This window comes from Lethenteron reissneri, chromosome 18, assembly GCF_015708825.2.
Source record: "Lethenteron reissneri isolate LAM-NWPU_2019-01 chromosome 18, ASM1570882v1, whole genome shotgun sequence".
NCBI lineage: Eukaryota > Metazoa > Chordata > Hyperoartia > Petromyzontiformes > Petromyzontidae > Lethenteron > Lethenteron reissneri.
This window is the reverse complement of record NC_083796.1, coordinates 14194528-14217449: the sequence shown is the minus strand read 5'-3', so window position 1 is coordinate 14217449 and position 22922 is coordinate 14194528. Positions and strand designations below refer to the sequence as shown.

Sequence of the window (22922 nt, the reverse complement as noted above, 5' to 3'; positions counted from 1 at the left end):
GACCAGGCCACATGGAGAGCATGTACAGAAGGGAAAATTCTCCGCAGGTATATCGGTACTGTTCTGAATGTGCGGTGCATTTTATTCGGTTGTCCGAATGCCTTCGATGCGATGTTCTGCGTTTTGTTCTCAAACAACAATGTCCGTGATTACACGGCGCAGCTTTTTTCTTCCCCAAGTGGTTTTTTTTTTAATAATGCCATGGCCCATATCAGTGCTACACAAATACAGCGCAGTTGCATGCACTCATTAGATCACTCGATCAACATTGATAAGCGAGCCAAAATAACCAGAGTTGATTTTGTGGCGTATGGTAATGTATTAATTGCTTATCTCTGACTTAAGTGGTTAGCTTCATTAGTGTTCAGGAAATGAACAGCCTCTCAAGCAGACGAGGAGCACTTGGTCAACTTGGAGCATTGGAGGAGTGAAATTCGTAGATGGCTGCTGAATTACCTTACCATGGCAAAACATTGACACATTATCTTCTGTGAAAGTAGTGTAGTTAGGTCAATGGGTATTTTAGTGCATATCTTTTCACAAAAGTTTGATCATATCCAATGTAAATTCCTAGTGTCATATAATGCAGTACAAGTCAAATGGTAAACTCAACATTTTTATAATCATCTTAAAATTAATACAAACCATTACACATCAGTGCGTGGTGAAAGTGCATATTATGCTGTGTTTACATCCACACGATTTTTTATTTTATTTTACGAGGTAATGCCCACTGAGTATTAGCTATTTTTCATAGAATGGGCTCATATCATCACGTGGATATTTATAGCAAGAGTAAAATAATATAAATGCATGATTCTAAATGTAGAGGGCAAAACCCGTTCGCACCCGGAGAGAACACCCGAACTCCAAATACACAGGCATCGTGAGGGTCTGGGATCCAACTCACGACCTCCTGCTACCAGGCGACGGAGATGACGTCTCCATCCCACCGCAGTGAATTAAATAATAATAAAAATAATGGCAAGGCAAGAGCAAGTACTGAATGTATCATTGACATTTGCACATTATCAATACGAGGTCTTCATCTTGGATAGGCACACTGGTCGGCTACGTATGGTGTGAAAGAAGTTCAATATACATACTTAGTCCACGAGCAACGACTGCTGCGATGGTCACGTGGGGTGGTGCCAGCTCGGATTTTATGCCACCGATGTGAACTTCATCGTCGCCGTCGGCCCGTGCGTTCTTTTCCCCCCACGTTTGCACAGCAGCTGCGCCGTGAAGGGACACACCTCCCAACGGACAGCCTTACATGCACTCCGCAGACTAGTGTATATCTCTGTGTGGTGTGTGCCTTTGCAACCAAAGATTGAATAAGCGCTCACATATTTATTGGTGCAGTCCATGCTGCTGCCACCGGCTTGGAAATTAAATTCCCACGAGGCAAAGTGTCATGCCCATGTGACTGCTTCATGGAGTTGTCCCCGGCGACCGTGTCCTTCATGCCACTGTGTGTAATTTTGACGCTGCATTTAAAATAGAACCCGATCCATAAGTGTCCGGCTGAATCCCCCTCGTGCTTGCCACATAACTGTAGGAACTCTTAACGATAATTCCACATTCCGCTTCCCAAACGGAAGCACGGTGTGTTTGCGTACTTAATAATTCACAGTCCCCTTTGTCAATCTACTGCTGGATAAAGACCTCCCGACACTGTGTCATTCAGGGGAGTTGTTTGGCCATGCTTCAGTGTGGGCTCGTGAGGAAGAGAAGGGAGAGGAGAGCAGGATTGATTTCGATGCTTATTTACAACTGATGTTAGCCGTGGATGAGAATCGGACTCCAGTTGCCAGATTCGTACTGCAATGCCACTGTACCACTGCAGGAAACACGTCACCATTTTTACACAAAACCAGTCCATGATATGCTGTTGACGGTCAACAGTTATTGCTGTATCATTCGCAAGTGTGAAGTGTGCACAACAGGGTTTCTAACTTGTTTAAAAAGGAAAGAAAGATATAAACCGTTTTCCATAGGTCAGAGGGTCGCTTGCAGCTATCCCATGGCCTATTGTCATCCTATCACCCGCGAATCTCGACAATTGATGAATGCCGCTGCTGTCATTTGTAATTGATAATAATGATTTATCACTTTTGGTATTCGCGCCATTCTTATAGCACGAGGTTATCACGAAGGAAGGTGCTAATTTTCGCAGACATAGTCGGCAGTGGTGTCACAGCTCAGTGTAATCCCAATTGAGTAATTTGCAGGTAATTTTTAAAAATTTCTAAATTTGGACCACGATGCCGACTCTTTTCAAGTGGCATCAAGGGATCTTTCAGCGCCCACTTGGAGTCAGACGGGACGTATTTAGCAGTTCATATACACGCGCAGCATTAACCAGGGCGGCCGCTGTATTTGAACCTCAAAAATATTCTGCAGCAAGCGACGATCTTGCTGCCGCTGGGCCATGTGACCGCAGTTGAGCTCATCCAGCCTGCGTTCACCAAGGATGGGAATTGTTAATAAAAATGTGAAAAAACATAAAAGAAAATAATTTAAAAAGTCTTTCTTGCATGCGACCACCACAACTTTTCTGCAGTGACTATTGGCAACTCGGAGTTATATATTTATAAATTTTCAAAAAACCCACAATTATGAAAATGCGATATGAGAAAATAAAAAATAAAATATTATTAAACCATCCACAAAGTGACATTAAACTCATGCAGCTTGAATAATTCAAGCCATAAAAGGAGTTTTATGGTCATTTTAATAAGGTAATGAATTCAAAAAGCATGGTACTTTGAATCAATAATTGACTATAATCATTTTGGAGACAAGAACTGTGCTGGAGTATTGATCGCTGCACTCAATTTTTAAAAATCTTCTTCATGTCAGGGTGCGGAATACAAATGCCCATCTTGTGTGTCGAGAATACATACCTGGTACGATTTTTTAAAATATATATCTGATTTATATTCTGTATTTACACGGATATTGCAATTTACATACAATCGTATAAAGCTAAGTTACATGGTTTTGTCTGACAATATTTCAGAAATATTCTGGTATACATTTAAATATACATTTTATTTTTTTACTTAAAATATCTTGGTATTTTTTGTTATAGAATTCTCATTAGTACCAGTTTCTTTTGAATTCCAAAGATAAATAATATAAATGTACATAATTAATGTACGCTATTCGATCTCTTAACTTATCCTAAAAATAATCATTGTACAATTGAACTATGATTTCATTTATTTTACAATGTGTAATATTATTTAATTTAGCTTTACACTTCAGCTAAGCAAATGGCACGTTAAGGTAAATATTATTATCAGTCTTTCACTTTTCTCAACAATATCGGTGATCATCGGAATACTAAATATTCATTGTGACCATTTTTTTCCACAAATTCATTACAGCAATGCTACAACCCGTGACTTCCATGCACAGTGTTGGTGATTTTACATTGGATTTTTTTTTTAAATAAAGCAACTCAATTCCCTCTATCTAAAAAAAAAATCACAATTTCAACATTGCGCATTCCAAATCCAGGGAGGCATTTTAAACCAACAACTTTCATCCGAGCAATCTGAAATCCCTGGAAAGCTGCGCTATCTCTGTTCAAACACGTGCACCGTTTCTGCCACGCGTGTTCAGATGATGCAGTCGCGTGGACCCGTGTGGCTTTAAGTCGGCGGTTGGTATGCCGAGCAAAGTGTGTGCGGCGGCGAGAGAGCGGCGATTGTTTTCTGTACGGGGCTGCGCATCCTCCCCGGGTTTTCCTTTGAGCGGTGTGTGACACCTCCGGTTGTTAAATCGGCGCAATCCACGGCTGGGGGGGCCGGGAGAGCGTGCTGAATGAGCGTCGGCGGATTAGCGAGCACGGGGGCCGATCGCTGCCCAGGAAATGTTGGCAGGGCCCGGCGGTTGCCAGGGGACCGTGGCGGATATAGACAGAATCCACGGCGTGGAGTAAATTAGTGCGAAGCAGTCAATCGTGGTGTCAGAGTGAGCCCGCGCGTGTCGGGTGTGGGTTGCGGGGAAGGTGGGTGGCGGTGGGGGGATGAGATTGGTGTGCTGGGCAGGAGGTGGCGGTCGTGGTGGTGGTGGTGGGGAAAGGAGGAGTGGTGGTTTAGGGTTGGTGGGGGGGGGAGATGTTAGGGAGGTGGGATGGTTTAAGGGAGAAGGGAGAGAGGGATGGCGGGTGGAAGACGGTCGAGGATGTGGGGAGAGGGAGGAGGGACGAGCGAGTCAGGTGGAAGGGAGGTGGTTGAAGGGGGGAGCAGGGCAGCAGAGGGGCAGCAGAGGGGCAGCATGCAGACTGACAGGGAGTGGATGCCGCAGGATGTGGTGGTGGTGGATTTTCGTGCGCAACACACATTCACCGTGGTTCACATGTGTGCAGGTTCACTCGCTCGTGTTTATACTCGTTCACCATGCGGACAAACTCTTCAATTGCCTCTAGATTTGAAGCTTCAATTGCCGCCGCCGCTGCCTGCGACCAACATTTTTTTTTTACCGTGTTACTGTCGTCTTCATAATCAACGATTTTTGGGTTTAGATCGCGTTTATTTATAAATGTGTCGTAACCCTCCACCACCCGACACGGCCAATCAGTAAAAATGTGTCACGTTGACAAAGACAAATAGTTCACTGCTTTAGCCCACCGGTGTGTTGAAGCAACAACATTTACAATTTGAGTACTGCTTCAACACACCGGTGGGCTAAAGCAGTGAACTATTTGTCTTTGTCAACGTGACACATTTTTACTGATTGGCCGTGTCGGGTGGTGGAGGGTTACGACACATTTATAAATAAACGCGATCTAAACCCAAAAATCGTTGATTATGAATAACATTGGTCGCGAAAGCCTACGTGTTAAACTTACTGTCGTCTGTCCATTCTGCATTTCACCTCAAAGTCTTGGCTCTAATCATGCCGCAGTTGCTACTGCTTCTGATACAATAAGAAAGCTTGTACACATTCTGAAATCTCGTCAATCCATTTAGAAATCTCGTCAATTGCATTGTATACAGCAGTTAATTGGGCACAGCAGGTGTTTATATCAATACCCACACCACTATTGTGCATTTATAACTGGTAACTTCCACAGGCTTACGAATTTTAAGAAAAAATAATAATCTACTAAGCCTATGAAACGTCGTTATGAATAAAAGAAGAGATTAGGAGTTTTCAGTTATTGTTATTTCAATAATAAAGCATATTCTGCTAGCCAGAATAATCCAGATGCACCCATTCACTATGGCGATTTTCTTTTTACGCTCGCCTGGTTGATTCATAATTTGCCTTTTTGCTTAAGCACGCCCGTGCCGTACTTTTATCCCATTTGTACTTGGGAGAATGTGCTGGCCTCCCCCCGTACGCGTGCAGGTGTACACGTCCATTCCGCCCGCGCGCGTGCGTGTGTGTGCCACGCACACCGCTCTCACCGCCGCACACTCTCCCGCCCGCCCACCCAGTGTGCCCATTTCACACTGCCTTGAGACTGGAAATGAATGCGGCGTGGTACGGATTGATTTTTTTTGTCTCTTTTTTTTTCCTGCGCTCCCCTATTTTTTTTTGAGGCCTGGTGGAAATGTACTGCCTCTTCCTTTTGGGGCGTCTCTCGCTGAGAAATTCAATTCCATTGTTGGACGCGACCCCTGCAGGGCTGCCGTTATTATCCTTCCAAACGGTTTCTTTCAGCCGACGGTGGGACATGGTCCACTGACCCTGGGCCGTGCAAGAGGTGGATTTTTATTCTTTTGGGTGTATCTTGCCTTGAACTTTGCCGAATGAAAAAGAGTGGCAGCGGGGGGAAAAAAAGTGGATGAGTTAACAATTTTTGACTTCCTTTTGAAGTGACTAACATTGTCTCCTGCACCACTCTCCTTATGTCGTGGTTCGAGAAGGGCAAAGTATCACGCGTGATTGTTCCTCCTGATGAAGTCACGTTCATCACGCTATAAATGAGAACATCTTGGGCCAGTCGCACTCTTCGTTAACGCGTGGTCGTCTTGAGAGTGCAGTGCTTTACCGAAGCGTGCACTTAAAGACCCTTTGAAGTGATTCTAAGGCGTGGGGGAGCTGTGTTGATGCAATTGCTCGATTCTCAAAAACGCTGTGAGGTGTGGCTGCGAGTACCAATAGTGCCGTCTGTTGGCTGCTCGCACTCCCTCGCTCTGGTTGGCCGATGTGCGCCCCGTGAATCATTCGTTTTGAGAGGTACAATTTAAATGTGATTTCAAATGGTTTTTGTAACCACAAGGAAAAAAACAATGCTGTGGGTTTACTGAAACAAACCAGTTCTGGGATTAATGCCATGTGCTAATAAATATACCCACGCATGTTGGCTGCAAATTTTCAAAAAGTTAGCATTGCATTTTGTGAAGATGCAAACCAAACCCAAAATGTCCATCGCCCGTTAAAATGGCTACGTAAAATATTCACTCGTATTAATCTGCCAGGTGAAATCCATTTCGGCATAAAGGGAAAAAATGGATTCTGGCTTGAAAGCAGCTTGTTGGCATGATGGTTTTCCAAACGACTCCACGTGTATTTATCACCTCCAAAATAAGAATGTTTAATTATAGGCAGAACAGAGAACAGAGGTTCTGCCTGAAAATGCAAGGACACCAAGAATTGTCTTGGAATATTTGGCATGGGTATGGATAAGTTATGAAGTTGCAAGCATATCTTTCGATACAGCCCCGAGCTGTAAAACAATTGGACAGATGCAGTTTTTATGAAATAATTAAATGATTTGTTCAGATTAGGCCAATACGGGAGGACATTTTTAACTTTAGCATTTAACTCGCAAAAGTGTATATATATTTTTTAAAATCAATATCGAGTATTTGAACGTGTACTAGACAGCTGCTAAATACATAACACATGCATGGCGATACAAAACACGTGCACTAGTTTGTGAGCTGTATGTTCGATGAAGACACATGGAGACTGCTTGCTCAGCCAAATACTCCGCTTCGCTTCATTAAATGGTTAATTTGCTTAAATAAAATATTCTTTACAGTGCAGAATATTTCGCCAATTTCTAACAGTTGTGAGATGTCACGTCTGAGTGTATTTAATTTTTTCTGCGCTCCGAGACGTGACTTGTGTTTTGTGGCCGTTGTGAATATAAATTGTTGTTGTTGCTGCTATGGAAATATTCAGTGATAAAATAAACGTACAGTATATATCTCCAACCCTACAACCGTGCCCAATCTATGGATAGGCACACAGCCGTAACTCGCCATGTTTGCAGTTTGGCGTTTACGTTTTTTTTGTTTCAAGTACTTGTATTTTGTCAATTTTACAAATCCCATAATATGAAAACCATTTGTGGGTATCATAAGATATTACTTTGTTTTGCATTGTGTGGAAAAGTTCAGCGGCACACACAAAACGTGCACTGTGTGTGTAGCAAGCTCTCGGCCTTAAACGTTACAAAAAAACCAACAGTTCCTGAGGAACTTCACGAGTTGGTTGAGATAAGTAAATAGTAGAGTATTTTGCAGCCCTATGCCGGTCGATCTTGGAGGTTGTTTAACCATACTTCACCGCACCAGCCACTGGGTTGGTGAATGACGGGGGCAGCGGGTGCATGCCCCGTTTAGATATCTAATTGTTACGTCGGATTTCACCATTAATATACTGAACCATAAATATTACTATTAGGTTGGGTCGTATATGTATAATACAATTTTTTTTTACTATAACCCTCTGTCAGGGTTATAGTAAAACAATTGGCATTATAATTACACGTTCTAAAACAACAGAAACGAATTATGAATCACAGTTCGGATATCACTCATCACTTACGCTTGCCACGGCCAGGGATTGAACTCAGAAACCGGGTTCATAGCGAACAGTGCTCCATTACCCCCCCCCCCCCCCCCATTATAGTATGACTTGCGTTTACAAGAATGTGCACTTGTAAAATGTCAGAGCGTGCATGAGAGTCGGATTTCATGTGAAGGTAGCAGTTCCCAAATTGAGATACATCCCTGCTTTATAAATGTAATTACTCTGCTTGCGTAAAAATAACCTCACGCTGTTAAATTACTAATTTACAACAGGCAAGACAGAGACGTCGCGGAGAATAGGCAATGAAGATCCCTATATCCGAGTAACACGTAAGAGGCATAGCTCATCCCTGTTCTAATACCTTTATTTATATAGGCTTTTCATATTAGCTATTTGCCTGGTGTGGTATGTGTGTGGATCAGCGTGAGTTTTTAATGTTCTCCTTGTGCTCATGGGCAGTTGTCACAAGACAAGTGTCACCCCGGGGTTACAGTGCCCAGGTTGATGCCAGCTTTGTCTGCATTCATTTCCTTCACAGAATTTAAAACTGCCAGTGTTTGTGGGGTGTAAGCGGTCAGGGTGCTGCATCATGAACCTTGCATCTTCAGTTTGACTCCGTGCCACGGCCAACATCAGTGGCAAGCGCTATTTTAAGTGGTTGTGGACCTGCTCGCACTGACCAGCTTGGTGAAGTATGGCCAGATGACCCCACATGATCGATAGAGAGCAGCGAGACCTTCATCCGTCAGCAGTTGACAGGAGTGTAAATTACTCTGATGATGTTTGCGTGTCATCCGTCACGTCATGCGTGTAACATGTGTGATTGGTGGATGGTACGAGGCAAGAGCAAAGCAAGCAAACAGCAAAGGTCCCCAAGAAGCTCAAGGACCTCGGATTCATGAAAAAAATATGACTGAACCATCTGTCCGCCAATCATTTATTTCCATCGTCTTTTGTCTACATCTCTCATGTCACGATCTCCATCTCATCTTTATCGCTCCTCTCTCACCTCGCTGCATCTATATCTCGTGTCTTTATCTCTCCTGTCATCTCACGAGGCGTTTATAATTGGAAAGGAAGACCCCCCCCCGCCTCCGCCCCCCAAGTACAACTTCTGCATAGGGCCTCCAAAGGACCAAATGTCTGCGCTAGGTGTGATGGAGCAGCAACGGATGTTGCCGTTTAGGAAGCACGCAGATCCCGGCACCGCAGGGCAGAAACTCGCCTGCAGCATCGCAGGCCCAGCCACGTGCAGCGTCTCTTCACAGGAGGCGTTTGGATCTCATGGATTGCCATGGGCAACAGGATTCGTGGATAGTAGGGTGATCCATAAGAGGACTTGCACTACAACTATTAAAATTATTTTTTTTACCAGGTAAGGCCCACTGAGCTATATAGCTCTTTTTCAGAAGCGACCTGGCTATCACAAATGACAGCTCAACAAAGTGGCTCATCGTGGGGAAATTTACAGCAGCCAAATAATCTGAACGCATGTTGATTCTAAATGTGGAGGGAAAACCCCGAGGTCCTGGAGAAAAATCCACGCAACCATGGGGAGAACATGCAAACTCCAAATATAAAGGCGTCAGAGTCGAGAGCGAACCCGTGACCTCCTGTATACCAGGTGAGAGAGTTAACATCGGGAAGTGATCACCTTGTGCTCTCCACTCTCATGTGCTATGCAGTGCCGCCCGACGTCGTTCCTCGGAGAGGCAGCAGCGACCGGACGAGGCAAGCGAGCCCCTTTCGTCGAAACAGGCACTCCTTGGAGCTGGGGCAGACAGCCGGTGAGATCCTGTCCCTTCAACGGAATCCTCTAGGTGTGCTTGTACGAGCTCTCGTCTGTCGTGCGTGCTTCGGGTAACTGTGTGGGTGCTGACGTGGCCCAGTGGCAGTCTGTTTGTTGTGAAGATTCTCGGCTCCATTCTGACAGGCCGCCCCGGTGAATACTGCCGGTGCATTGACTGTGTCATTGGCGCCGTCAGCTTCGTGGTGGACGTTAAAGATCGCTCACGTCAAACGAGTAGAGGCCGTTGCGTGCCGGAGTCGTGGTCAAAAAATTGTCAAATTCGAAAATGACCCGCGAATTACTAAATTGGAATTTTTCACACATTTTTTTAAAACGGTATCTTGAAAATAGGATTTACCATTTTCGGTCTTAACACAGGAGGTGTTAAGATGTTCAAACACAAAATAGATACCTATTGCAAGGCATAAAGTCGACATTAACCACATATGCCTTTGGAAAAAAAATAGGTAAAGCCCATTTTTTTTATCATTTTGATTATTGGCAAAAATTGGTTCTATAGAGATGATAATTTTGTTGATTACTGCTAACTACCATTCTAGAGTTCCTTGGGTTTAGTTTTCTAAAGTACAGTATGGTGGTCGTGTTTGTGATCACCACCGATGGTGACAATCCAAACAAAAGAAGTTCCCAATTCTTCGTGGACATGTATTTAATGTTTTTTTTATTTTGGCTGAATGGCAGAAGATTGAAGCATCATTACTGGAAAAAGTGATTTTGGGAGAAATTCTGACGCACGAGGCGCACCATCTTGAACTTAGGATGACATGTGTCGAGTGAAAGTGATATTTATAACCTGGGGAAATAAAAATCAATCAATGGCATTTATTTAGGACCAGGTAAATGCCTATTGAGGGAGACCAATACTCCTTCGCAAGACATAAATTGGTACAGTGCGAGAAGGCAAATCTCACGGTAGAACATCTGAGCGTGAATCGTAAACGGAAGAGCATGAATTTCTCCTTACACTTTTACAAACGCGAACCACTCCCCGTTATTGCTCCCGACGGCTGCGTAGCGAGGCGCTGTGCACGCGGCAAGAGAGCGACGCACGCCCGCCACGGGGCTCCGAGAGTTGCCGCGTTCATCAGGGAAGAGTTACGGCGCTCAAACTGTCGGCGTCACCGTGTGCACTGCATTGTGGGATCGCTTTATGCTCGAGTAATAGGCTTAGCAGTGTCATCGTGGAATTATGCATTCAAGCCCTGAGCTGTGATTTGTAGTTTGACAGACAGAAGGACATTTCCCGTTTTGCCGTGATTGATTTAATCTGTCCCCCCCCCCCAATTGGCCTAAATGGCTGCTGTTGTGAAACTGGGGGCAAAAATTTTAACCGATGCAAACTTGTTTTTGGGTTGTGCCTTGCATTTATCGGGGAAAGCTAAAAGAACGCAAATGATATATACTGGGAAAGTAACTTTCAACAATAAAAACGCAGTAGCAAAGGAAAAAAACCATCCCCGACTGATCTTCCCACATGTTGTGCGAGCAAATGACACTTTAGGCAACAGTCTACGACGTTTTATGAAACACGATGTTCACTACATTTCAGAAACCGCACACAAACACACACACGCTGTTATTTGCACTGGCTTTGTGTAGAACGATATCTATTTACTTATTCCTATATTTCAAAGTGGGGGGTATTTTTTTTCTCTTTCCTGCCCGGGCACAGACAGGTCAGCCCCCCAAATTCTCTGGGACCCCCCCCCCCCCCCTCGGGAGTGGTGTTTGCGCTCCTCCTCGGGAGAGGGTGCCAAGCCCCCAATTCAATGAAAGGCCTCGTGGATTGGGCTGCCGTGGCAACGGCGCGTGCCGGTATTGATCGGCCAACAAAAAGGGGTTGCACGAGTGAAGGGAGGGGAGAGGAGGCCAGCGAGGGCAGTCTTTTGAGGCGGTGGAGAGAGGGACGCTGGGTGGGGGGGCGGGCAGGGAGGGGGGGCGATGGTGCAGGGAGGCAGTAGGGGACAGATCGTGTCAGCTGGTGAAGAGGACAGGAGGAAGAAATCCAAGGGGGGGGGGGGCGGGGGGCGGGGGGGGGGAAACCTGCCCACCAAACTGCCTTTGAAATTGTAATTTTTCTTTCCTTTCCCCTTAACAGCGTCCAGGGTCCAAAAATGGGCCGCACCCGTCACGGCCGTAACAATGGGGAGAAATTTAATCCCGGCAAACAATGGCCGGGCCGTCCTCAGAGAGAAAAGGGTTTTTTTGCGAGCTGGAAATAAAGGAGACAGCAGCATGTTGGTCCATATTCGGCGCGAATAAGTTACAGGGTTTAGTTTAGTGGATTCTCCCTGCAGACAGTGGATTTGCACGCTCAGCCGGCTCGCCCGTCGTAGCAGTGCGCCGTGTTCTCGTCAACATCGCCTCTTCCCGTGTCCTATCCGTACCCTTGCGCCACCGCATTGCAGCCGCCACCCTCGTCCTAAAATAATAATAATAGTTGAATAAGAAACCCCTGCTTCCCTCCACTTACTTCTCGCCCCTTCCAGCATTGGACCCCCTAATGAAGTTTTGTCATCGGTACAGTGGCATGGCGTGAAGTGGTCACGGGGTAGGTGTGTGCTGGGCGCGTGCCATCTGCCACTGCCACCTGCTCCCTCGAGCAAACAGTGGCAGATGGGCTCACGACGAAAAGTCCTAAAGAACTTTTTAGAAGATGCCTAAGCTTCTTGGTGTTCCGTCATGCCTGTTGATGCCCCCTGGGCGCCCCCCACCCACTTCCTGACAGCTGTCAGCTTCTCCAGCCTCATGCTGAGGCCTCCCTCCCAAAAAGGGAATAAACCATCAATTATTAATGTCTGTACTTTTTGGGGGGGTGATGAGGGGGGGGGGGGAGAATTGTCAAAAATAATCTTGCCACGCTGCTAATTAAAACCCACAAACTGAGTTTGACACATCGCACAATGGGGAAATATATAAATAAATGGCGTTTCATTACAGGTTCAGTAAGCATGGATAAGTGCACATGCTTTCTTAGATGGTATTAATGTTTATATAGTTAACACAAGTTTATTGCTGTCAATAATATATATTGTTTGGGGTTTTCAATACATTGTTTTTTGATAAATTATTCGGTAAAAATATCCGTATTGATTTTATCTTTTTTTTTGTTCCAATCGTTGGTCGTCACGCATGTCTCTCCAGCAACCTTTGATCATCGCGGATTGTTATTGCAAGAATATCATTATTGCTTATCATAGTGCGTGTAAGGAGGTGCATTTTTTACGTAGATGTAACAAGTAACCACCAGGGCAAGCGAGTGTAGAAATGAACCGGTAATTTTAGCGACAGCACAAGTTACGCTTCTTTTGATGTGACCGTTTCAAACTTGGCCTGATGTCCGCCTGTTGAGTGAAATAATTAGTGGCACAATTTGGGATTATGACAATGGCCTTTGTGCCAGAGCTTCCGAGCACCGAGGCGCTGCAGCTCGGGAGACAGCCTGGTTAAGAGAGATAATTGCCACGTGCCATCTGTGAAGAAACCCCTGCTGCAGCTCGCATCGGTAACAAGTGCAACCCTGCAACGCTTGCTTACTTGCAATGTACATCTGTATAACATACATTGAAGATGAAAGTTATAAATACATATCGTATTCGCATACTATATTTAAGTCCAAATGTAACATATACATGTTTATATATAAACTAGTGGAGAGTCCGTTTTCCCTGCACCAGAAAAGAAAAAACAGCTGGCATTTTCATACCCTCCTTAAAATGTTGTTGTACTTGGAGCACGAAAACTAATCAGCATTTTCACGCAATAATACAATGCCAAGATTACGAGTATTTTTATTTTCTCTGGGATTTAAAAAAAATAATATGTTGAAAGAATTACATTAATAGGAGCACCGTTGAAAAGTGAGAGCAAATTGAAATAAACCGTGTCACTTTTCCGTGTGTTACTGCCACCTCTTCGGGGGCATGAGATTTGTTGCTGTTTGATTCTTTATACATATATGTTTGATTTTCGATAACATATTTATTATATTCTGAATTAGGAACAACATACTACGTAATTTTTAAAATATATCCTCAATTATCAACAGCATATTCAATAATTTTCGGGAATTAAAAAATAATTGCGTTTGTTGCACGTTAAAATAACTTTATAAACCATTTGTTCGATTTTTGGTGATGAAAAGTTATACGTTTGATTATTGACAATAGAAAATGAATCATATTTGATTATTAGCGATATAAAACTATATGTTTTACAATCAAGTTTACATCAAATGAAAAGGTATTAAACTTGTTCAATGATCAAACATTTATAAATATGCTGCATTTTAATATGTTGCCTATTTTTCCACTGCTTATGCTGCTGAATCGATAATGTATAAAATACATGTGTATTCTATACATATTCTTGGTTCTCCCAGTAAAGTCACGTAGATAGAAAATAAAAATAAAATTAAAATAAAGATAATAAAATAAAAAAAATAAAAAATAAATACATTGAAAATAATAAAAGCAAAAAACTCACGACGTTCCGATCGCAACACAAGTGCTCTTCATCCGCCTTATCTTTTGTTTTAATTTTATTTTCTATCTACGTGACTTTACCGAAAGAACCAAGAATATGAATTCCTGCAGTCACGAAAGTTTTAAGTCAAAATTTCTGCAATACATGTTCAATTCTGGTTGGATAGCGTGTAGGGTGCACTGATGTGGTCTCGTGGGCTAGACCACGTGCTGTTAGCCACACACAGAGCCAGAGGCGGAGGCCAGGAGACTTTCGGTAAGCCGAGCAGGCCCCTCCAATCCTGGGTAAAAAAATAATCAAGAGAGCAGGCTGAAGAGGTGGGCCTAAATTACCACCACCAGCATTAAATAATGAAAAACATCTAAGGCAAACAATTGTAACCATATTTAATTTGTTTCACCAAATGAGTGTCATTTGAGCGTTAACACGGCTGGACCAAGGTGGCGCTGTCCTGATGATGGCTCTGTGGCCCGCAGCCACCAACAACAACAACAGATTTCGATTTAAAGCTTTCCTAGCTTGGTAGTGTCTCATTCTTCACCTGAGGACGGCTGCTTGCGTTGTAGCCGAAACGTCGTGAGAATTATTTTATTTTATTATGTTTTATTTTTATTATTTTATTACTTCCCTTCTACGTGACTTTACCGAAAGAACCAAGAAGAACAACAACAGAGTTACTGTTGGGGTGGTGAGCAGCGCTGGCCAGCACCCAGCCAGGACACTCGAGGCAATAGATACAAATGTTTTATAGTAATACTAGCTGTACTACCCGGCTTCGCCCGGGACTTGTATCCACCACGGCCGGCCGCCTTTGTCTCCCCAGTGGCGATGTTAATACGCCACACCAGTTACTCGTTTTGCGGCTGAGTCCCTCCCTCACCACTCTCCCTCCCTCACCACTGTCCCTCCCTCACCACTCTCCCTCCCTCACCACTCTCCCTCCCTCACCACTCACGCACGGCCGCCTTTGTCTCCCCAGTGGCGATGTTAATACGCCACACCAGTTACTCGTTTGAGGCTGAGTCGACCTAGGGGAGTTTCAAATAATCGTCACCGGTGGTGGCCGTGAGCGGGAATGGAACTCGGTTCGCCGGGTTTGTAGCGCAGCGTAGCGTTAACCACTACACCCACCGCTCCTCACACACCACACACGCACAGACACACACACAGACACACACACAGACACACGCAGACACACACAGACAGACACACACACACAGACACACAGACAGCACGCTAACCACTACACTACCGCTCCCCACACACCACACACGCACACACACAGACACACACACACAGACACACACACACAGACACAGACAGCACGCTAAGCACTACACTACCGTTCCCCCTACACAACACACGCGCGCGCGTCCATTGGTACACATACACGCGCTTGCTGCAGACACACACGACTGTCAGGGTGCGTACGGCAGTAAACGACTGAAAAAAGAAAGCGGCAATGCTGCGCGAGGAACGCCTTAGACCTGCAACACATTTGTGTAATGCGAGCGTAAACACACAAACACATACAAACACATACACACATACATACAAAAGACAAAGACAAAGATCCCCCGTATAGCCTTAACAGACTGTAGGGGCAAGTGCTGTTAGCGAGCACCTATGAAGGCCGGAACGGTACACGAAGGGGTGGGTGGCCAGCACCACGCCCGACCGCCTTTGTCTCCCCAGTGGCGATGTTTACACACCGCACCAGGTACTCATTTAAGGCTGAGTCGACCTAGGGGAGGCCCAGGACCGGTTCAGATAATCGTCACTGGTGTTGGCCGTGAGCGGGAATCGAACCCGGGTCGCCAGGTTCATAGCGCAGCGCGCTAACCGCTACACTATCGCTCCCCACACATACACACACATACACACAAACACATACACACACATACATACACACAGACATACACATACACACAAACACACACATACATACACACAGAAACATAGACAATACACACATAGAGGGGAAGTAATAAAATAATAAAAAATAATAAAAATAAAACATAATAAAATTAATCAGACTCTGTCGCCTCGACGGACCTGGTTTTCACCTGAGGACGGCTGCTTGCGTTGTGGCCGAAACGTCGTGAGAATAATTTTATTATGTTTTATTTGTATTATTTTTTATTATTTAATTACTTCCCCTCTACGTGACTTTACCGAAAGAACCAAGAAGATGAATCCCTGCAGTCATGAAAGCTTTAAATCAAAAATACACACATACATGCAGACACACAGACAGACACATAACACACATACATACACGCAGATACATACACAGAAACACATACACACAATACATAGACACACACATACATACACACAAACACATCCACAGAGGTACATACACACATACATACAGACACGCAGACATACACATAAACACATAGAAAAAAACCCACATACATACACACACACATACATACACACAAACACATACACACACACATGCATACAGACACACAGACATACACATAAACACATACACACATACACATGACCCGGCTTCGCCCGGGACTTGGATCCAGCACGCCCGGCCGCCTTTGTCTCCCCAGTGGCGATGTTAATACGCCACACCAGTTACTCGTTTTGAGGCTGAGTCCCTCCCTCGCCACTCTGCCTCCCTCACTACTCTGTAGAGGACGTGAAATTTGTATGAATTTACCTCAGAGTGGCGTGGTGGGTGTCGAGGCCTAGCACCGTGCAGAGCCTCCCGCCTCGCCTGATTTTCCCACCCGGCGAACGCTGGGTACGGGTGGCGCTCCTTCCCCCCGCCCCTAGCGCTCCAACAATACTGTGTAATGGCTATTATTTAATTAAATACGGAGCTTATGAAAGTGGCGAAGGCGTGGCTAGCCGTTGGCAGGGGCAACCGCCGTCCAATGAAACTGCAGCCCTTGGCGAAGGCGTGTCTAGCCGTTGCCAGGTCCAATGAAAGCGGCGAAGGCGTGGCTAGCCGTTGCCAGGGGCAACCGCCGTCCAATGAAAGTGCGTATGGGCCAAAGTCCACACACACACACACAGACAGACAGACAGACATGAACGATTTTATATATATAGATGAGATATGTTATCCAATTGTATCGGCTTTGTGCTTTCGGCGTCACGTCATGAGGCAAAGGATTCATTTGGATGTCTCGCAGAGCCGTGCTACCCTTGGTGTTAGACATTGGCCCGCGGAAGGGGATATCACAGAGCCACCGCCGAGATCCCGTCGAGTGACCTCTGGCTGACGCACGGTAGAGGGGCAGCTCTTCTCCGCACGCTCTTCCAATTTGTTTTGTTCGGTGACTTTTTAAATGACTCGTTTTGTGATATATAGTCGTCACTGCTGAATTTGAATGGCTTGTTTGTAAACATGATTACATTTCTATGGTGCGAGTTTGTGTGTGTGTATATTCTTTGTATTGCACACAGCATATAGATTTAGTTGGCTTACACGTTCTCCGTTTTGCGCTACATTTCATCTGGAGACATTTGCCATCGTTGTGACATACTCATTTTAAAGATTTTAGTTGTTTGTTTAAACATCATGTACTTAAAATCTTGCTACTATTGGATGTATACACATAACACCATTCCTGATGATTAGTTCATGATTGAGGATTGATCCGCAAAAAAATATAAACATAAAAAAATTTACTAACAGATAACAAACCCAACGAGAAATGAATCGTGTTATCCACAATTCCCCAGAGTTGAGACGTTATAACTGTTTTCAAGATTACTTTACGCGGCACAAAATTGTGTGTGTGCACTCACAATGCTCATGTGCACTATCTACGCTGCTGCAGTTGCACGCTGGAGCATTGCAGATCGCGTGATGCGGCAGTTCCCCACCACGCACGTTCCGCACATTTGTAATTCTCGCTTGAATTGTATCGCTTTCTTCTTCAAGCAACAGCGCAACCACGTCACGTCACGTCAGAGAACAGTCTCCAGGCGTAGCGCCGCAGCGCTTCTGGAGTCAGCCCGTCAGACACCCCTGGCCCAACACTAGGTGTCACTCCGTTCTGCGCTTTAGGGCACATTTCACTGCGTCATCTGGAGCACGTATATTCATTATTTCCCACTGGCCTGGGAGAATATAATAATTTGATAGTGTAACAGGCCTTTCTCAGTCGACTGCTGGATGAAGGCCTCCCCGTGCTGTTTAATTTATGGAGGTTATTTGACTATACTTCACCACGCTGGTGAGTGCAGGTTGGTCAAGGGCAAAACTGAGTCAGAAATCACTTATCCCTGATTGTCTTTGCTGGGTACGGAAATTGAACCCGGGTTTCTGGGTTTGTTGCGCAGTTCGTGAACCACTTAGACCAGTGATCGGCTGTGCTGTGTTTCTAAACAAGTAGCAAGAGTGTAACTTCAAGATACAAACTAAATATATATAGCCCTTGGTTAGTCCACTGATGGATGAAGGCCTTCTCACACCGCCATGAAAGAAAAAGGGGTCCGTAAGTTCGGTCAGGCTAGCTAGGATTGGAATTGTTAGGCCCAACCAGGGGCATGCAGATGATCCTGAAACTCTAAAGCCAATCATGGGTGTCACTGCTCTTGTCACTGCTCGTGCCACCCCAAGACCTGGCCAATCCGTGGACTTAGCCATGTTCATATTGCAACCACGCTGCTACATATTTGAACAGCACATGTCCCCGACGTTTTACCAACAGCTGATTAACATCACAAGGAGTTTTGTGTGAGGAACCATGTCATGATTTTTCTCGGCTCTCAAGCAGAGTCTCAAGAACTGCAAGAGTTGACATCGCTGATACCAACTTTGGCATTTCACTCCCATATGTGAACTTTGCAGCTGTAGACATGCTGTGAGTAAATGTGTGTATTGTTGCATCTGCTTTTGTTGCCAGTGTAAGGAATAAAAATCACAACGTAACACTTAAATATCGCAGAGAATTATAGGGGTAGAAACGCGTGCGTGATGGGAAAATCAATCCCTGCGTATGATGTTGTTGTTGTTTTTAACAGACCTTCTCAAAGTGAGCAAAACCCGCCATGCAAAAAAGGTCTCTTCCTGCAAAGCGTCGTGACTGGCGAGGTTCTGCAAAGTCATCCACGGGAAACTCCTCGCTCGCTCGCTCGCTCACCTTGACACCAACCCAGAGGCTCTTCACTGCTGTGGGGTTTTGTCCTTCCCAAGGCTGTCCGTCTGTTTACCTGTCGGTGAAACGGCAAATCCGTGCAGTTCACACTGAGAACGTCTTCCTCGGCGATGTCGCCGCTGTCGTGATGATCGCGTTCGCTTCTCAATGGCAGTCCGTGTCGATGCAGAATTGGTGTGCTTGTGTTTGCATTGCATCGCCCTCTTAGCTCCCCCCGCCGTAACGATCGCAGTCATGGGTCACCCAAAGAGAATTGTTCTAGAATGGCAGTTGGCTATGTTTTGTAAAACGTATATGAATAAAGGCCTAAATCCATAGTTATAATTCGGAGGTTTTTAAAGTTGTGGGTTTTATGAAGTCTACCGTTTGGCAATATGCTCTTAAAAATACGTTTCATCGTTTCAGGTGCCTAGTTCAGTGTGAATTGCGAATGGAAACGGCGATAAGTGATGAGAGCTCATTTTTGTTTATGTTTGTGATTTGCACATTCACGGGAAATGTGTAAACAACCCGTGGGTTGCAACGGAGGCGTATTCATGACAGTGTGTGGTACACCGCGAATGTGCAGGTGGATTTTGTGTTTGTTGTTATAATTATAAACAACATTTTGGAAATGATTATTCGTTTAATGTCGGGGTGAGTTGATACATGTTGCTGGACGACACATCAATATTCCTTAATATTCTCATCTCTAAAACAGGCACATTATAAACAATTAGACCCCAAAATTACATTTATTTCCTACGTGTTAAATTGCTTCAGTCTGCGTTTTAAATGTCTCCAATTGGACCGTTACGTGTCTGTATGGGCAAAGTGTGGCGTACTGGCAGTTCATATCAGTATCTTGCTTGAATAAGTGCCGTTTATTCAATTAAAATCTTTGAAATTGAGTGTGCAGTTTTGTGCTTTGTATGTATTTTGGGCACGGTGAATACATTTAATTCTAACTGAAGGGCACGTGACAGGCTATCCAACTGTAATTGTGAGCAGAGTATAAAACACAATCTGCATCATACAACACCGGTGGTGGCCATTAAAAGAGAAACAATTTATCATTGGCAAAAATATGAGTTCATCAGCGTAAAACAATACATTTTTTATATTCGAATAAGCCAAGTTAGTTCTCCTACCTCTTATTGTGACTGTAATCGAACTGCACGGAGGTAAACCAGACACCCAGACGGATGACATTCACTGCTTCGAGAAACTGGTTATTTCACCAAACCCAATGCACACGGTGCCCTTTTATAGCATTAGCGACTGTTGGGGAAAGTTGTTCTCAAGCACCAGTTAAGGCCTGCAAGTGCACGGTGGGCTTGTGTGGCCACTACCATGCTTTGGCTTGCCTTTGTCTCTCCAGTGCTAATTTTGACAAAGCGTCCAGCGCACTGCACCCACCACTCACTTAAGGCTGAGCTGACCTTGCTGGAGGCCCGGGTCGCTGGTAGTTGCCACGGCGAGGAATCCAACTCGGGTCGTAGGATTCGTAGCGCAGTGCCACAGCCCCCCCCCCCCCACCCACAATACACAATGTGCACGTACATTCGCCCGAGCCCATCGCTCTGTGTGACGTCAACTGAACAAATCTGTTCTCTTTCTTATTAAGCTGGAGAGGATGTATGCGGGTTGGCACAAGAGTGCTGCAGTCAGGTTGATATTAACACAAGCCTCAAGCCTTGCTAAATATTTGATCTTCCCATCAAGTGGCACAATTATCATCCTCCGAGGATATTTGTTGTTCTCATCACGCAGAGCTCTGGATTGTGCTCTACCATCGTCACCCCATCGTGCCCTGTCTCCAGTCCCCATGGCGGTGGCGGCATGCGGTCTCGCACATGCAGTCACCTGTTGTATATCACTGCTTCAAAAGCTCGGAACTTTTAATTGCTCCAAAGTAGACCTCCATTCCTTCTGCGTGATGAATCGCATGTAAACCATCCTCTTGCTGATCACAGGTCCTCGGCTCAGCACATTCTAGCAACGTTTGCTCCGTAGGAGTTTCCGCATTCTCTCTCCTCTGCTGCTGCGAAGTCTGGAAGTCCCTTCCTCCAACCATCTGTGCTTTCACTGTTCAAGTCCGCATTCAAGATCTTCCTTTGATTTTTCCTCCCGTGACTGCCTCTATATAAAACTAAAAGTTTGCCCACAATTTGTAAAGCCCTCTTGAGACACAATATACATACAATTGGCAGAGTTCCCAAGAGCACGTGATCGTCTTTCTGAGATGCTGTAATAGCCTACTTAGAACTTGAGGTGTGTACCTAAAGTCTGTGACATGACAGTCTCCACCACCTCGTGGACGAGCTGTACGGGCACGGCACTGACGTTTCGCATGCACCTCGGATGCTCGCTTCTGCTGCTGCTGCTATTGCTGCTACTGCTGCTGCTATTATTGCTGCTATTGCTATTATTGCTGCTATTGCTGCTACTGCTGCTATTGCTGCTACTGCTGCTACTGCTGCTGCGATTATTTCTGCTATTGCTGCTACTACTGCTGCTAATATTGCTGCTGCTGCTATTGCTGCTACTGCTGCTACTGCTGCTTCGGTTTGTGATGCTACTGCTGCTACTGCTGCTGCGGTTATTGATGCTATTGCTGCTACTGCTGCTGCGGTTATTTATGCTACTGCTATTGCTGCTACTGCTGCTACTGCTGCTGCTGCTATTGCTGCCATTGCTGCTGCGGTTATTGATGCTACTGCTGCTGCTATTGCTGCTACTGCTGCTGCGATTATTGCTGCTACTGCTGCTGCTATTGCTGCTACTGCTGCTGCTACTGCTGCTATGGCTGCTATTGCTGCTGCTGCGATTATTGCTGCTACTGCTATGGAATTATTGGGGTGTGGTGTGCTTGCTTCTGCTGATAATCCAGTTTCCGCGATAGCAAATTCCACATTCTCACATTCCTGTGTTTGGGGACCAGTCTCGATTCACATCCTCGGGTGGCTTCCGATCAAGCACAGCGATCTCATCATCATCGTCATCATCATCGTCGTCGTCGTCGTCGTCAGCCGTCATCGATCTGCAACTTGATGAAGACCTCCCCAAGCCATCGTAATCTCTTACGATGCTGCGGTATAATAGAATCCACCTGAACCTGGAGGGTTGATGGACACGGGGTGACTAGTTGATGCTTTGCACATTTACCACCGGGTTTCCCTCTTGTCTGCCAACTGTGCCGTATCCTCATAATCCCTCAACCGCTGGACTTTACAGTGTTGTGGGTTTTCCGTGTTGCTGCATTGACATTCAGATGGCATTCTTGTATCCCATCGAGTCACGTGTTGATTGCTTCTTGAGGTAGAAATCCGAACTCCCCCCTACAAAAGAGTGCACCCCACACCGGATTTTATTCATAGGAACACACTTTGGCAGAAATAATCAAAACAAAACTTCTTTAGACCTCAACTGCATGGTTGTAGCAGAACTATTCGCATTTTGGCAAATACATCCGGTGGTCAATTTACTTTTTGTTCCTCGGGAGAAGAGCCCCCAATGAACACGCCACATTTTTCGGTCTTCTTGTTTTACTGGGTTGCAATTGTGAACGACAGCCACATCAAACAGTACAACTAATCGGCATAATCATTGGTTCACTGCAGCTCAAGGACTCACGCATGCAAGGCGTGCGGTGGAGTTCGGGAGATGTCCCACGTGTGCGTGTGCGGCAGCTGAAGGCCTGAAGACCGGAATCGGTGATTTTGTCGACA

At 45.2% G+C, this 22922-nt stretch overlaps 1 protein-coding gene across 3 annotated transcripts in view; it reads left to right on the top strand.

Moving 5' to 3' along the window:
• Nucleotides 1–20102, top strand: part of LOC133343900 (WD repeat-containing protein 7-like) — a 131387-nt gene extending 111285 nt beyond the window's left edge. For all 3 annotated transcript variants that reach the window (XM_061553885.1, XM_061553883.1, XM_061553884.1), the window contains exons 19-20: nucleotides 9471–9572; nucleotides 19079–20102. In XM_061553885.1, coding sequence (XP_061409869.1) covers nucleotides 9471–9572; nucleotides 19079–19140 — 164 coding nt within the window. In that variant the 3' untranslated portion in view covers nucleotides 19141–20102. The remainder of the gene's footprint in view (nucleotides 1–9470; nucleotides 9573–19078) is intronic.
• Nucleotides 20103–22922: the final 2820 nt, after the last annotated feature.